Source organism: Octopus bimaculoides, chromosome 1, assembly GCF_001194135.2.
Source record: "Octopus bimaculoides isolate UCB-OBI-ISO-001 chromosome 1, ASM119413v2, whole genome shotgun sequence".
NCBI lineage: Eukaryota > Metazoa > Mollusca > Cephalopoda > Octopoda > Octopodidae > Octopus > Octopus bimaculoides.
The window spans coordinates 130,588,192-130,604,834 of NC_068981.1; the positions used below are offsets into that span (position 1 = coordinate 130,588,192).

The window sequence follows — 16,643 nt, forward strand, 5'->3', positions numbered from 1 at the left end:
TCCTTCATCGGAGATGGTAATAGTAGAAGATACAGATGTAATAATCCTTGTCTTCTACTATTACCGTCTCCGATGAAGGGATACATTGAATTTTCCCTGAAACAGCTGTAAGACATTCTACATAAAATATAAATTTATTTATACCATTGGTCTCTTTATCTCATTCTTTTTATATATATATATATATATATATATATATATATATCTGTCTGTCTGTCTGTCTGTCTACCAACTTACCTTCCTTCCTTCCTTCCTTCGATGTAGGTGTGGCTATTGGGTAAGATGTTTATTTCCCAACCACATAGTGCTGGGCATCTTGAGCAAGAGTCTTCCTTAGCTTTGGCCTAACCAAAGCCTTGTGAATGGATTTGGTAGACAGAAACTGAATGAAGCCTGTCGTATATATACATGTGTGTGTGTGTGTGTGTCTTTCTCTTGACATGAGTGTCACTGTCATACAAGTCGTGTCATTCATTTCCAGTATCCTGGAAGAACACGTCTGCACATGGGGGAAATATTACCTTGTTTGGCCATAGAAACTCTACCTCAAAGAAACTCTTCCTGACCATGCAACTATGGGAAAGCAAACATTGAATGATTATGATGTATTTATGACATATGATGGGCATATTTCAGCTTCTGCATACAGTATTCCCTCACAAGGCATTACTCAGCCTAGGGCCATTGTAGAAGACACTTGTCCAAGATGGCGTGCAATGGGATTGAACCTGGAGCCCTGTGGTTACAAAGTGGTCTTAACTACACAGCAATGCCTGTGCCTATATATTTACAGAATTTTATATACATTCACTGTCCACTTTATGGTTGTGTATAATTTGTAGTTTATTAATTCTGAATTTTTGGCATGAATGCATAAAGTTGGAAATTCAGGACAAATGTTGTCACTTTGAAAGTCAATTCTTATATATATATATTGCAGGTATATGGCAGCTTATATATATGTGTGTGTGTGTGTGTGTGTGTGTGTGTGTGTGTGTGTGTATACATTCTTCTATTTTCCAATGATGTAGCATAACTGTACTCTTTGTTATCTTTGTATTGGACTGCGACCATACTGGGGATCACTAATATTCAAAGTTTTTAGTTTATATCAACCCTAGCATTTCATGTCTGGCCTTACGTTTTCTTGTGTGCTGTCTCTAGATATGTATTAAAGCATTTTATTCAAAAGTTGTTCAACTTCCTTCTTATTTTTCTTTTTCTTATTAAATTTAAGGTAGTGAGCTTGCAGAATTGTTATCATGTTGGGCAAAATGCTTAGTGGTGTTTCATCTGTCTTTACGTTCTGAGTTCAAATTCTGCTGTGGTTGGCTTTGCCTTTCGTCCTTTTGAGGTTGATAAAATAACATAAAGTACTAGGGTCAATGTAATCGACTTATCCCTTCCTCTCAAATTGCTGTCCTTGTTCCAAAATTTGAAACTATTGTTTAATTTGCAAGCTGGCAGAATCGTTAGCATATCAGACAAAATGCTTAGCAGCATTTCTTCTGGCTGTTTACCTTCTGAGTTCAAATTCTACTATGGTCAATTTTGCCTTTCATCTTTTCTGGATTGATGAAATAAATACCAGTTGAGCATTGGGGTTGATGTTACCCCCCCACCTTCCCTTCAAAATTTCAGCCCTTGTGCCTTTAGTAGAAAGGATTATTATTATTATTATTAAGCTGACAAGTTGGCAGAATTGTTTGCATATCAGACAAGATGTCTGACTTTCTATGTTCTGAGTTCAAACTTTGCCAAGGTTGACTTTGCTTTACATCGTTTCGGGGGTTGTTTAAATAAGTACTGGGGTTGATATAATCAACTTACCCACTTTCCCTAAAATTGCTGGCCTTGTGCCAAAAGTAGAAAGAACTTTTGTTATGACTATCTCACCCTGGGTGAGATCAAATTGGGACTGTGATTGTAAAACAAACTTCTTTATCTGCGGCCTTGTTTAAACTCTCAAGTGAACCAGCAAAAAGTTTATGGAAGTGGCATGGTTCATCTTTGTTCGCTTAGTATTTGGGTTTATTTTTTGATTTGGTTGAATCTTGGTTGGTTTTTTGTTGTTGTTGGTCAGTTATTTTTAGTGTTTTGACAGAAAAAAGTCATTCTAAAATTGTTTTTTAACATAAGCGTGCCCAAACAAGTTGAATGCTTACACAGAGCAGATTTTACACCCACACCATCCAAACTGACCGGGTGAAACTGGGCTTAGCTGCTAGTCACCTATAGACTTCACATTCTAACTGGCTTTATTTACATTCGCAGAGTAGTGTGGTAGTTGTTGAATTTTTTTCTGTTTAGCTCTAGGTCAGCCATAGGACATTCTGGTCTACCTAACCAGTCACCAGTCTTGTTCCTATGTGCAGAGAACATGGGACTAATGTGTCCTTCTTTTTTTATAGCTAAGATGGTAAGGTGTGATTTAACCCTTTAGCATTTAAACTGGCCATATCTGTCCCAAATATTCAACCTGTTTTATGTTCAAACTGGCCAGACCCAGCTTCTCACCTTCCTGACAAGGTTATTCTTAAAATAAGCAATTACATCATCAAAATCTCGAAGCTACAAGATGATGCATGCTTAATTCAAAACAATGTGAATAAATAAGCATTTCATTGGACAGAATAATCTAAATGTTAAAAGATTAAGAGAGATTTGGCTGCTATTTCTAGCATCAACAACCTTATAACAATTCTCTTGTTGGCTTGAAAATATGTCCCACTGCTGTTACCAGTGCTTGGTGCCTCAATTTTGGTTATTAGTTTGTACTCCTGACTTTATTCCCTAGTCTATGTGCAAATCGGGGTCCCCACAGTTCTGTGTGAATCACAATGTTTTGTTTGGTTCTGTTATGTATTAACTTACATTCTGTGGTTTAGTTTTGTCATCAGTGCCTAATCGTGTGTTGATCAATTTGACTCTGCTGCCATTGTTGTGTGTGCACAGCAGTTGGCTTGTTCTCAGTTGCATACCCATGTGACGGTTGTTGGCAGTGATGAGAAAATAGTTCTAGTGATGGAATATCAACTTGGTTTACATTAGTTATTAACTTTTTAGTTTTGTTATTAATAGGAAGAGAAAGGCAGTGAGTTGGACAAAATGCATAGTGACATTTCTTCTAGTTCTTTACATTCTGAGTTCATATTCTGTTGAAGTTGACTTTGCCTTTCATCCTTTCTAAGTTGATAAAATAGGTACAAGTTGAACATTGGGGTCAATATAATTGAATAACTCTCTTCACTGAAAATTACAGGCTCTGTGCCAAAATTTGAAAGAATTATTATTATTATTATTATCATCATCATCATCATTATTATTTTTACTATTATTATTATTATTAGTTTATGTAGGACTGAAGTAACTCAACAGAAGTTTTTATAGATAAAGAGAGAAAAGTTCTTTACTTTTATACGATTGACACAATCCATCACTAAGGTAAACAAAGCTGATGTAATCCATCACCAAGGCAAACTTAATGACGAAAAGTGCGACTTGAAAGCAACAGTTATTTATTTGAGGTTGAATGATATTTCAGCATCTCGTGAGCCTTCCACAGGTTCAAAATAAACATGTCAGTCTAATTCATTTTTCTAGTTTATGTAGGACTGAAGTAACTCAACAGAAGTTTTTATAGATATAGAGAGAAGAGTTCTTTACTTTTATACGATTGACACAATTATTATTATTATTATTATTATTATTATTATTATTATTATTATTATTATTATTATTATTATTATTATTATTATTATTATTTTATGTTTGACTTTTGTTTTGCATTTGTACAAGTTGGATCCAAGTCTCACCCAGAGACCTCAAGAGACAACAAGTTAGAAGTTCATGTAGGTGTTATGCCTAGGGTACCATATATTTGGATTTGTACAGTTTTGTTCAAGTGAATGTTTAAGAAACCATAAGAAAATTATGTGTTTGCTTTAAAATTTGAGATCACATAGACAGTATTTTACGTAGGATATGGGCAGTTCCCATGAGCACTATCTTATTATTATTATTACTATTGTTATTATTATTAAGGTGACAAGCTGGCAGAATTGTTAGCACGCTGAGCAAAATGCTTAGTGGCATTTTGTCTGTTTTTATGTTCTGAGTTCAAATTCCGCTGACATCAACTTTGCGTTTTTTTTCCTTTTAGTGTTGGTAAATTAAGTATCAGTTGAGTACTGAGGTTGGTGTAATTGGCTTAACCCCTCCCCCAAAATGTCAGGCCTTGTGCCTATAGCAGAAAGGATTATTATTATTATTTACTTTTAATCTGCATGTTTGTTATAATCACTTGCCGAGACACAGCCAGTGTCCTAGGGTGAGTGAAGGGTAAGAGATGTCACAATATGACTGAAAAATTAGGGAGGGGAAGTGGCAGGGCCACTTATTATTATTATTATTATTATTATTATTATCACCAAGATGTAAAGGATTGCATGCAGACACTTTCCTCTTCTTCATACCTTTGTCCATTTCTTGGTGTACCATTTGAAAAAGGAGTAGAAATGGAAGTGCTAATCTCTGGTGAATTTACTGAAAGGTGGATGAAATCAGATTAATATGAGTATGTACTTGTGGAAGCACATGGTCTAGTGGTTAGGCTGTTACACTCACAATCACTAGATTGTGGGTTCAATTCCCTGACTGGGCTGCACATTGTGTTCTTGACCAAAACATTTCATTTCATATTGCTCCAGTCCCCTTTTGTTCAGGGGGGAATGTTGGCCTGCTCACCTCACCAGTGGGGTGACATCATTTGAAGGCTAAAAAAGTGCAAAAACGCATTGTGATCAGTGATGTGTAACAACATCTGATAGCTTGGTTGATCACATGATCACGTGATATACCTGTAAGTCAGAGAACCTATTTGAAAGACGGCCCTTGTTCTTAGCGATAAAGATAACCAAGGATTTCTGGGGTTCTGAATTAGCTCATGGTTTTTTATTTTCATTCTGTTTCTTATATTGATAAGGTGAAGTAAAAATATTTTATAAAATATTAATGACATTGTTAATCTCTAAATCATTATCTTGTTAAATTTTAATGCCATCTAAGCTCTGTTGTAAATTCAACCATTTTGGTTAAAGTGAATAAATTTTTGAAGCTTAACTGCATTAGCTTTTACAGTTTATTTTCATCAACAATAGTTAATTTATCTGCATTTATTTATTAACTACCAATAAACCACATTTAGTGAGGAAACAAAAGAATAATTATATTTTAGATCAGTGTTCCACAGACCTTTTTCACTTACCGTACACTTATATTTTTGGTTCAAGTGTGCTGCCGAATTTTGAAAAGAATATAACTCAAAGTATAGGGACAAAATTGTATTCAGGTTACACTGTGGCACACCTAGTATCATTGTGTGGCACACCAGTTGCGGAGCACTGTTTTAGATCTTCTTTTCTTTGGTATTGTTCCTGATTTAAAAAATACATCTCTTTAGATGACTATTATATATAAAACATTTATATCTAACAGTTTGCAGCAGTTGTGAAAATTTCATTTAATATAATGTTTTTTTTTGGTGTGGGGGTGGGGGAGATATAATAGAGGTTTCAAAGAAAAAGTATAGTAATTCTCAAAAGCTAGTAAGATCAATTCTCTAAGGACTTTTAACTCTTTAACATTCAGATTACTATGTCAAATGTGATGCTTATGTATTCAGTGTTTTGAATTATTCATGCATTATCTCATTGCTTTGAGATTTTGAAGTTGACTTGATTTTTAGAATGACATTATAGGGTAGTTGTGAGAGGCCAGGTCTAGCTGATTTGACCATACATGTGGAATATTTGGGCAGGATATGGACAGTTTAAATACCAATAGATTAAAATAGATTGTGTTAATGTTGAAACAAGTTTTCCAATGAAATCCTGCTCTCTTAAATTACATATCATTTCAGTTTAGTCTCTCATATTTGAGTCATTTTATAACAATGTTAAGAGCTTATTTAGTGATATTAACTTGATTCCTTCTGTATCTTTACTTCACCAGTTACTGTTACTAATAAATAATCGACTAGTTTCTCCTGTCTTGTTTGATTTAGTTGAATCATCATCATGAGACAGTCATTTCAACAAGCCCAGCCTTAACTGTCTTGTTAATTTCAAGCTGAAAATAATTTTGTTTTATATTTTATTTTACAACTTGAATTTGTTAATTTAGACATTTAATAGTTTGATTTTTCTAACTTTTTTCTACCAATCAACTTATGTTAAATTTTTTTTTTTTATATTCTTTCTTTTCTTTTTCTTTGAGGTTCCCATTGTAAGTATGAGTCTCTTCCTTGTTCCTTTTTCAGTGTGAATGATCCTTGACGTTCATCTGAAGCTTGTCACTCACTAGTTATATTTTTGCTACTACTGACCTTCTATTCACTTTCTCTTCTGATTGTCGTGGTAGGCTTGTTGTAATACTAAGTGTGCGAATAGGTTTATAAAGTTTACTACATTAGTTATAAACTCCTGTTTATACTGTAGAAAAAAAGAGAATAAAAATAAAAGAGAAAAATAGTCGCCATCTGTCTGTTGATTGCTGAATGTTTAGTTTTAACTGTGATGCTAACACCAGATAGAATCTGTTAGTCATTCCATTGGGTAGCGTATATTGAAGGAAACAGGTTAATTCTCTGTTAAGGTACAGTTCAATAAAATACAACTTGTTTGTGTTCAGTAATATTTCTAAAATATTCTAGATATGGTGATGAAGTCTGATGTCGAAGATTGCACACTATAGCATTGTTCATTCAGAAATTCAGGAAAAAGAAAACAAAAACAAAATGGTTTTTGCATTAAATTTGGCAGCTTATAAGTGAAGAAACTGGTGTGTTGTGTGAATTTTGATGGCTAATAGGATTGTGTAAACCATAAATGTTATTTAATACTGTTGTCAGCAACAATAATAATTATTGAATCTGATTTATATAACCTCACTAAGCAGTGAGTATTGTCACAAACTTATGGTTTGCTGCTGTGGTGGTTTTTGATGGTGTTTACCTAATTTATGATTATTTTCTGCTATGGCATAATTAGGACCTCATTACGTACAAAGTGGTGAAGTGACAGAGTTGTTAGAGCATTGGATTAAATGCTGCACAGTATTTATTCTGAATCTCTGCACTCTGAGATCAAATTGTTAGAATACTTTGTGTATATTATATAAGTATAATCAATTTATTGCAGATAAATTTTTACAACAAAATCTTGTATGAATCCCCAAGAGCCATATGGACTCCAGTTGAGAACCACTGTTCAGGAGTAAATAAAAAAGTTACCAATCCTGGATAGAGGAGTGGTGAAACTTTGAGAATGTTGGACTTGGATGTCTTTTAGTGTATTTATTCTGGCTATGTGTGTTCTGAAACAAATTCCACTTAGGTGCCTAAAATGCAACTTCACCAACCCACAGTCTTAGTATGATGAGTAAGGTGAATCCTTGAAACAAAACGCCAGCACTAAATAGATATAACTAAATGGAGTTGAGAGAGGGGTTCCTTTCACTGGAGAGACGTGCCCTAGTGAAGGAATGAAGTAAAAATCTTAACTTTGAAGAAATAAAGATTTTGTTTCATGATTATTTGAAATAAACACGCATCGAATGTATTCTAGGTTTATGGAAACCAATTTTCTGGTTTTCCCTAAACCTTAGAGTTCAATATTTATCATAACCTGCAGATATTTTTTTAACATCTAACCTTGCTTCTTTTTAGTAAACTATTTGGTAATATCTTCTATTGTCTTTCTGTATTCCAGTTATAACATACCTTCAGTTGACTTCAGTTTTGTTTGCCAATTTTACATTTAAGATTGTATTATTTTATAGCTGGCACCAAATTTAACAGAGAAAATTAAAACTGACAGATTTATAAAATTTGGTTCTTGAATGAATTAAGCTCATAGGCTTCATCAATCTCTTTGTTTTTTTTTTTGTATGATCTACTTAATATTCCATGTTTTTTATGTGTACCATTTTGAAATTGTTAGATTGCATACCCCTCTTCCCCCACACACGCACACACACACATTTTGCATGTGTTTGCATTTCAATGAAGAATTTTCAAATAAAGATTACTTTTTTTATTATTGAGATGATTCTGTAAGGAGGACAAATGTCTAGATTCTCAATGTTAATTATTAATATTTCAGTGATTTTTACCTACACTACAACTTTGTTTAAAATGTATGTTATTTATATATGGGCAAGGAACATTAATTTATATCTAGTTTTATATAGTGTACATTGAAATATGTACTTTAGTTTTGATATTCATTTGTAAACACTACTTATGTTTCTATGTGTAAAATATTTTATAAAAAGGGTTGCCTTGCTATTTCAATTTGAATTTTACTTTTCTGTCTCTATTTATTTGTGCATTTCCAGTCTACAATACTTGAGTGTGTGCACATATGTAAACATATACTTGGATGCAACAACAACATATTCATATATAAACAAACATATTTGTTTTTTTTTAGAAGCATCGAAATTGTATCATATTATTCAGACAAGCAAGTAATATTTTGAATGCAGAAAAATTGGGTATTACTACCCTTGTAAGATAGAAAAAAGTTGTCAACAAGCAACCATGGGCTAAGAATATAAAACAGTCCTGTGGCTGTTTGTTGGCAATGTTTTTCTGTCTTGGAATTTTTCTGCTGTTTTCATGGAGATACTGTGTTTGAAATATTACTTTCTTGTCTGTATAATACGATATACTTGAATGTATTTATTATATGACACAAACATAGAGCACTTATATTCAAAACTCTGTGTTTCTTGAAAACAATTTATTTTCTATCAGTCTTCAGCTGCTGCCATCAGTGTAACAAATAAATTAGTGTCAAGAAACTCAGTCCTGAATGTAAAGTACTCCTTGATTGCATCATTTAATGAATTCACCCCTCTATTTCCAATGATACTGAGGTCTTTTATTATCAAATATATGGTTTGTTGATAAACTTGAATACACACCCACAAAAAAGCATATTCATTGTTAGACTTTCTTTGCTTATGACTTCATTGTTCTAGTTGGTTATAATAGATGTTATTACTGAATTTTTTTTTTAATCTTCTAATTTGAAAGATTTTAGTGAATCCATTCAGTTACTTCACATAATCATAAAAGATAAATTTACTGTCGTAATTTTCTAGAGAAGAAAATTAACATAGAGGGCATCTAAGACTTCAACACATTCTGCAATTTCTTTTTTTATCTCTTTTACTGTGAATGAATTTTCAAAATTCAATTGAAATTCATGTTTCAGTCATATAAGAGAGAGTGAGAGTGTGTGTGTTTGTGCATACTAATTGTGGTAACTGCAGTATGCCTGGCCAAGAATATGAAATACTTTTGGTTATCGGTAAGAGGGACATTTAGCCAAGAACCAGTCCACTATCATGGATGTACAGCAATTTGAGAAAATCTGTCAAGAAAATCAACATCAAATGATTTCCAAAATTTTCATGTTTTGTTCAGTGGAGCTCTAAGCATGTTTATCTCATATGCTTGTTTAGCTATTGTTGTTTAAACCCTAGTCAAACTTGGTCAAGGAGATTTGTGATCATACCACCTCTTATGTATTCAAGACTCCGTTGTCAAATATCTTTTTCAGTCATTAGACTGTGGCCATGCTGGGGCACTGCCTTGAAGAATTTTTAGTTGAATTGATCCGAGTACATTTTGTTGAGCACGGTACTTATACTATCAGCCTCTCTTGTCAAGTTGCTAAGTTATGAGGAACTAATGCTACTAAGTTATGAGGATGTAAACACACCAACATTGGTTGTCAAGTGGTGGTGGGGGTACAAACACAGATACACACATACAGTGGGCTTCTTTTAGTTTCCTTCTACCAAATTCATTCACAAGGCTTTGGTCAGCTCAAGGCTATAGTAGAACACTCCCAGTGGGACAGAACCTAGAACTATGTGGTTGGGAGGCAAGCTTTTTACCACATAGCCATGCTTTTTTTTTTTTTTAAGACAATACAATAAGTAAGAATTTTAACTGCTGTTTCTAGTTGAGTAACCCCATGTAGGTTCCTTCATTGGCTCAGTTGCTTATCATGTTACGAGAAATGTAACTTAGTTGGTAGCAGAGATAGTGTTTATAATTTGTGGAGATTCTTGTCAGGAGGAAGGTAGCATTAGGATGGATAAGTGGAATTATGAAGAAGTGGACATTTGCGATTGGCAAAATCTCAAAGCTAACAAAGAGCATTTGTTGCCTTTCTGAAGATGAAAATATTGAGTTTATTCTAGGATAGAAAAATGTGAAAGAGAAACTAATTACAGGTGTCAGATATAGAAATATGTACGACATGGCATGGCTGTGTGGCTAAGAAGTTTCCTTCCCAATCATGTGATCTTGGGTTCAGTCCCATTGTGTAGCACCTTGACCAATTGTCTTGTTATATTTCCAGGCCAACCAAAGCCTTGAGTGGATTTGGTTAATGGAAACTAAAAGAAGGCCATTGTGTGTGTGTAAATAATGTGCATGTATTTGTCCCCCATCACTGATTGACAACCAGCGTTGGTTTGTTTACACCCCCATAAATTAGCAGTTTGGCAAAAGAGACCAATACAATAAGTACTAGGCTTAAAAAGTAGTTAAACAAATTTACTGGGGTAAATCTATTTGATTAGACCTTTGAAGGTGGTGCCCCAGCATGGCTGCAGTCCAATGACTGAAACACAGGATAACAGATAAGGGCTCTCTGGTCAGCTCTGTTTGACTTGCAATGCAGAGGTAGCTGATTCAGCATTTGGATAGTAAGAGTATATTATGTTTATTTTACTATTGAATCTGCTTTTGAAAAGAATTTGGTAGAATCTGTAATGTAGGAAGGAGATAGTAACAAGCACAGATGAGTTGAGATAAGTTTGTAAAATTTCATGTAGTGCTTCCGGTTCCTATCTGGAAAATGTTAGAGAAAGAAGTTTTACTGCTTAGAACCATTGTTTTAAAGCAATTTTCCATTGAAGTTATTTCTTATACACTTTGATGTAAGCTGACAATGGGAGGTTTTCTGGGGAGTTAGGAGATACCTGGTTTTATTATCTGTAATGAATGAGACTATTGGTTAAACCAGTTCTGTGAAATGGAAGAGGTAGGTTATTTTCTCTTCTGAAATGTGTAAGTGTGTAATGTTTATAATTTGTGTTAAATATTAAAAAAAACAACAGAAAACAAAATTATATTTGTCATCTCTCTGTGTTGGATAATGTTGAGAGATGATGTTATATATACATACACACACAAACAGACTGGCTGCTTATTTCTCTAGGATTGGTCAAATTGATGTAGACACCTCTGATGAGAATCCAATAAGGTTTGAAAATCAAGGCTGTTCACCATGTTTTTTAATTAACAGAGAAACAGCTCAATTAGCTCTGTTTATATAGGTCACACACACAAATTTGTATATATATATATATATATATATATATATACACACATATGCATATATTTATATGTACATACAAACAAAGAGATCATCATCAACGTCCATGTTCCATGCTGGCATGGGTTGGATGGTTTAACAGGATTTGATGGGTCTAAGGACTGCATTGTGGGTCAAAGCTGACATTGGAACATGTACATTAAACGATGACGTTTATTTAATATATAGATACACGTATAGGTATGATCTAGGGATCTGAGCGTAGGATGTTAGTTAGCGTCAAGCAATATGCAATTAGTATAGGGAACAAAAAGTGGACAGTATACAATAAAATAAAAATTTATTAAGATTGTAAGTTATACACTTTTACCCATATTGAAATTATGAAGAATTTTGATAAGCTGATTGTTTCCTGTTTCCGTACAACTCACAGTTAGGAACTAATGCTACTAAGAATGTGAAAAAAAATCCAGGATTTATAAGGAGTGGAGTAGGTAGAATATAGGCTACATATGTTTCTTAACTAACTGAAGTTCATTATAAATAAACAATGGGTCTAATGATTCATTGTTTATTTCTTGCAGCATGTAAACTTCATGATGGTATTTTTGGCCTGATTACTAACTACGCTCAGGAGAGTTCATTGTGTAATATGTACATAGTGGACTTCAGCTAGTTAAGAAACATATGTTGTATATATTCTACCTATTCTTCTTACAAATTTTGTATATATATATATATATATACACACACATATATGTATGTGTATATATATATATATATATATGTATAAAATTTAATAATAAGGGTAGAAATTGATATTAATCAATTAAAACCAGTGGTCTAGCATATTTAAAAAAAATCCGAAGATTAAAATATTACATACAAAAATAAGAGGAATGACCCACTTTTGCTGGTCATTCTTCTTATTTTTGTATGTTATATATATATATATATATATATATGTGTATATAAAGAAGATCACATGTAATACGTCTACTAAGACCGAATTGTTCTCAAAGAAAACTTTAGTGAAGCAACAAAACGTATATGGGCAAGACAAGTGAAAACTAGTATACGATTCTGGGAATTATATTTCTTTGGCAGTCCGTACTGATGAGAAACAGATATTTGCGGTAAGGAAATATTAACTTCGAAACCGGTCTGTGTATTTATGTAATTTTCACTTGTCTTGCCCGTATACGTTTTGCTGCTTCGCTAAATTTTTGAGAACAATTCAGACGCATTACATGTGATCTTCTTCTAGCACATTAACAGTCCACCTAGTGGTCTCCTTTATATATACATATACAATAATCCTTTGAGATCTCAGATATTTTTTCTGAATCTCCTTGATTCTTTCAATGTGCTTGTTCCCCTGGTATTAAATTGATTTTAATTAATATCCACTTTTTTTACCCTACTGTTTTAATTTAATTATATATATATATATATATATACACACACACACAGAGCAAGTAGATGCCTTTACAAGGTATATTGCCAGGAAACCATTTCACTTGGTACAGAAATGACTTCTGAAAAGAAACTTAAGGAAGTCATTTACAAAAAATTAAGTGAAATTGAAGCAATTTCTAAGGGCAACCAAAGTCATTTTCAAAAATCATAAGGAGTAAAGTCTATATCATCTCAAAGTCTATTTTATTTGAAACCTTGATGTAAATTGATGTTATCATGATGCTAGCAATATTCACTTATTGTAAAGTTTTAATATTTTTGTAAATATGACTGCAAGATTTTTATGTAGAAAGATTCACTAGTCTTGATGGTACAAGTATTATATAGTCTTTAGACAAAGGAATTATTGTAGTTTGAGACTTGTTTCCACCAGGATATTCTTAAATTCTTAGCTTTTCTAGTTTTTCATTCCCATAGTGCATGTTAAATTTAGTTTCAATTGCACAACCACCCTTGCCTGCTTGATATCCCTTCTATGAAATATCACTCCAACTGCAATATTCTTAATAAACTGAGATTGTTGGTTTACTTTGAGTTTTTTTCCCCCTCACCCAAATTTAATTACCATGCTTTTTCGTTTTTGCTGTATTTTGGACCTGAAAAGAAACTCAATCTTTTTATTTGTCTCAAGTTTATCAAAATGAATTTATACAACACACACCTTTTAATTTCAGACTGAAAAAAATATTTTTAGTTTAATAAAAAAATAACAGTTTTTTTAAAAATAAACTTGACTGCCCCAGCATAGCCACAGCTCATGAGCTGAAACCAGATAAAATGAAAAAATAAAATAAAATAAAATAAAATATATATACTGATGTTGTTCTAGATTATATATATATATATATATATATATATTATACATACACACTTGTTTTTGTTTCCCTCGTATATTTTAATTCAATTTTGATTTAATAATATATATATATATAAAAAAAAAAATTAACTTTTTATTTTTCGTTTCTATTTTTAGTTCCTGCATTGATACCATCTCGTAGTGTGTCAACTTGCAGTGATTTTAGCCTTGCAAGCACCAGGAGTCCTACCACTGAGGAAGATGCGGTTGAATGTTAGAGAAGTCTTATATATCATTGAACTGGCTTTAAATCTCTCTGCCAGGCAACTCAAATAACCCACTTGAAATAACTGTTCATATAACTATGATGCAAACTAACAAACTTCTTCCCTACTCCTTCCCCCACCCTATCTTATTTTTTGCAGCTCAGACTATCACCTGTGAGCATAAGTAGTTTCTCTTTCCTTTCCCCCACTCTTGTTAGGCTTTTTATACTTTTGATTACTTTCATTTTCAGAAAGCTCACTTTATATATTATTGCTACGGTTTATAAATTACCATGTTTAAATACCATATTTTCTAAGTCACCAGCCATTTCATTTTGCTGATTTTTTTTTTCTGTTGTTTAATCTAATTAGCAATTCCCTATAACTATTTTGATACTTTCTGAAAAAAAATTATAAAAAAATATTTTTTTTTTTTTAAATAAAGGAATTGCATTTGAATGTCTGCATCACTTCATCCTTTTTAGCAGCCATCAAGGTTGACTAATTGAAGCTTTCTTTTTGGTCCATACTTGCTCTTTTTTTCCGCACCATTTCTCACAAAGATGACAAACTATGTGCTTTTGCTTTCCTTCAAAGAGTTAAGTGAAATTGCAGTATCCAAGTAGTTGTATGTCTAGAACAGAACCACTTACTCCATAACATTCTACTAAAGCTGAAAATATGAAGATATGTAGTTAGAATATGAAATCTGATACTGCATTTTGCTCTAAGTGTTCCCTTTTTGTCATCTTCAGCATTCCAAACATTTGTGAGTATATCCAGTCCCTACACTGCCGGTCTTCTAAATTTTCTCTTGTGACTCATTAAATTAGTCGCAAGTCATCAAAATATAAGCGATATCCTCTACAAGACACTCGATGTGGGTCTTCCTTCATGCCATTAAGTAGCATACTTTATTCACATCAAATAAAAGATATGAACAATGAAAATGGATATTGCTGAGGGGGTCAGTTATGATTGGAAGATGGGTAGGCAATCGGTAAATGCTGCAATCATTAACTTGTATGTTATTAGGACTCAAACATATTAAACGAAATCTATGTAAAATGGGACAAATAATTCCCCCACTTTGTAATCTCTCCTTTGCTTATTAGCGTACTTGAGCAATGTAATTGATACTGCTGTTGCCATCTCCAGAAACATAAGAACTCTTGTATATGAGCTAGAAGTGGATTCCCCCTAAGTATCTAGCCAGCTGCTGTAGATGGTACTAAAGTATCTGGTTTACAATTTTCCTCATATCATGCAATTGTTCTATTCTGTTTGTATTATAAGAAAGGTTTGGAGTTGGTAGAGATTAGTATTAGTTAATAGGTTTTCATAGAGAGTGCATTTGAACTAGTCTGCTCTAATTCCTGTATTGCTTTAAGTGGATGCGGAGCTTCAGTAGCTGCCCTAGTAGATTTGATCTTGTCATTCTAGTAAGAAATAATATTTTATTTTTATGGCAGAAGTTAAGACTAGATATGTTGAGAGACAATTGGACTGGGCTTGACAAGAGTTTCTTGCTGAACCTCTTTTGAAGGAGATTGTGCTTAGCTTCTAATACTGGCTGATTAATTTTTTTTTTAAAACCACTTTTGTTCTGTTACTGCTGTTCTTTGAGCAGCCATTCTGATACCATCCAATGAAAGTTGCTGTACTGCTAAAAAGTATTGGACATTTAGATTCCTTGTTTAGCTAGTGCCACAACTATAAAAGTTTTGGTCAAAATCCAACTTACCTTCTAGTAAAGGTGAGCAGTATGAAAGATTTTCCACCCTCCTCCTTTGCCTATCAAAGCTTCAACTGGATAGGAAAGTTGATATGGGTTTACTTGCTAATCACCACCTAGAATGTTTTCAGTAACAATACATTCCATTTCTTGCTTAAAAACCAAATTATCTGTTCTTAATAATGATCCATGCCTTGTTTTCCATATCCCATCAGCTAGACTGTAGTTACTCAACTATTATCTAGACTCCTGTATATATATATCTATATTGGTTTGTTATTTGTTTGTTAGTTTTTTTCCTGTTTTGTTTGGACAGAGCATCTCAGTATATAGATGCCCTTACGACTGCTCCTAGACAGTCTTTGTTTTTTACAGAAAGAATTTAAAAAGAATAACCATTCAATTGTATATACACTGTTCTAGCTCGCTGTTATTTTGTAATATATCTTCGAATAAAGAGTTGTTTTCTTTATTTTTGTTGTTCTATAGTATATATTTCATCCAAGGCTTTTTTTTTTTACTCATACATTATAAACTAATAATATATAAAATTATGTGGAATCGTTGAGAAAATGTAATACCTATTATAGCTGAATTGAAAGCATAGTGAAGCAAAATGGAGATGAGACATGAGAGAGAGAGAGAGAGAAAAAAAATGTATACATGTTTCAATGAGCATTTATTGATGTCTAAATGAAGGTGTTCTGTCTATGTTCTTCAAAGGCAGAGAGCAAGCTGTTTGCCTACAAAATACAAGCTATATAACTCTTCAGTATACTGGCCAGGAAACAAAGGGAGAAGAGTTAGGAGCTGTTCCAGGAAATTTTGTTCTTTGCAATGAAGAACAAAGGCAAAACATAACTTCTTGTGGGTAGGAGGACTCATTGAAATGTGTTTTAGCAACACAGTCTTTGAGGTTTATTCACAGATTTTTGGAATTTAAAAAA

At 33.0% G+C, this 16,643-nt stretch overlaps 1 protein-coding gene across 9 annotated transcripts in view; it reads left to right on the plus strand.

The window, feature by feature from the left end:
* LOC106868390 (protein NDRG3) overlaps nucleotides 1-16,168 on the plus strand; it is a 140,985-nt gene extending 124,817 nt beyond the window's left edge. For all 9 annotated transcript variants that reach the window (XM_052970624.1, XM_052970616.1, XM_052970605.1 and 6 more), the window contains one exon: nucleotides 13,873-16,168. In XM_052970624.1, coding sequence (XP_052826584.1) covers nucleotides 13,873-13,973 — 101 coding nt within the window. In that variant the 3' untranslated portion in view covers nucleotides 13,974-16,168. The remainder of the gene's footprint in view (nucleotides 1-13,872) is intronic.
* The last annotated feature ends 475 nt before the right edge of the window (nucleotides 16,169-16,643 follow it).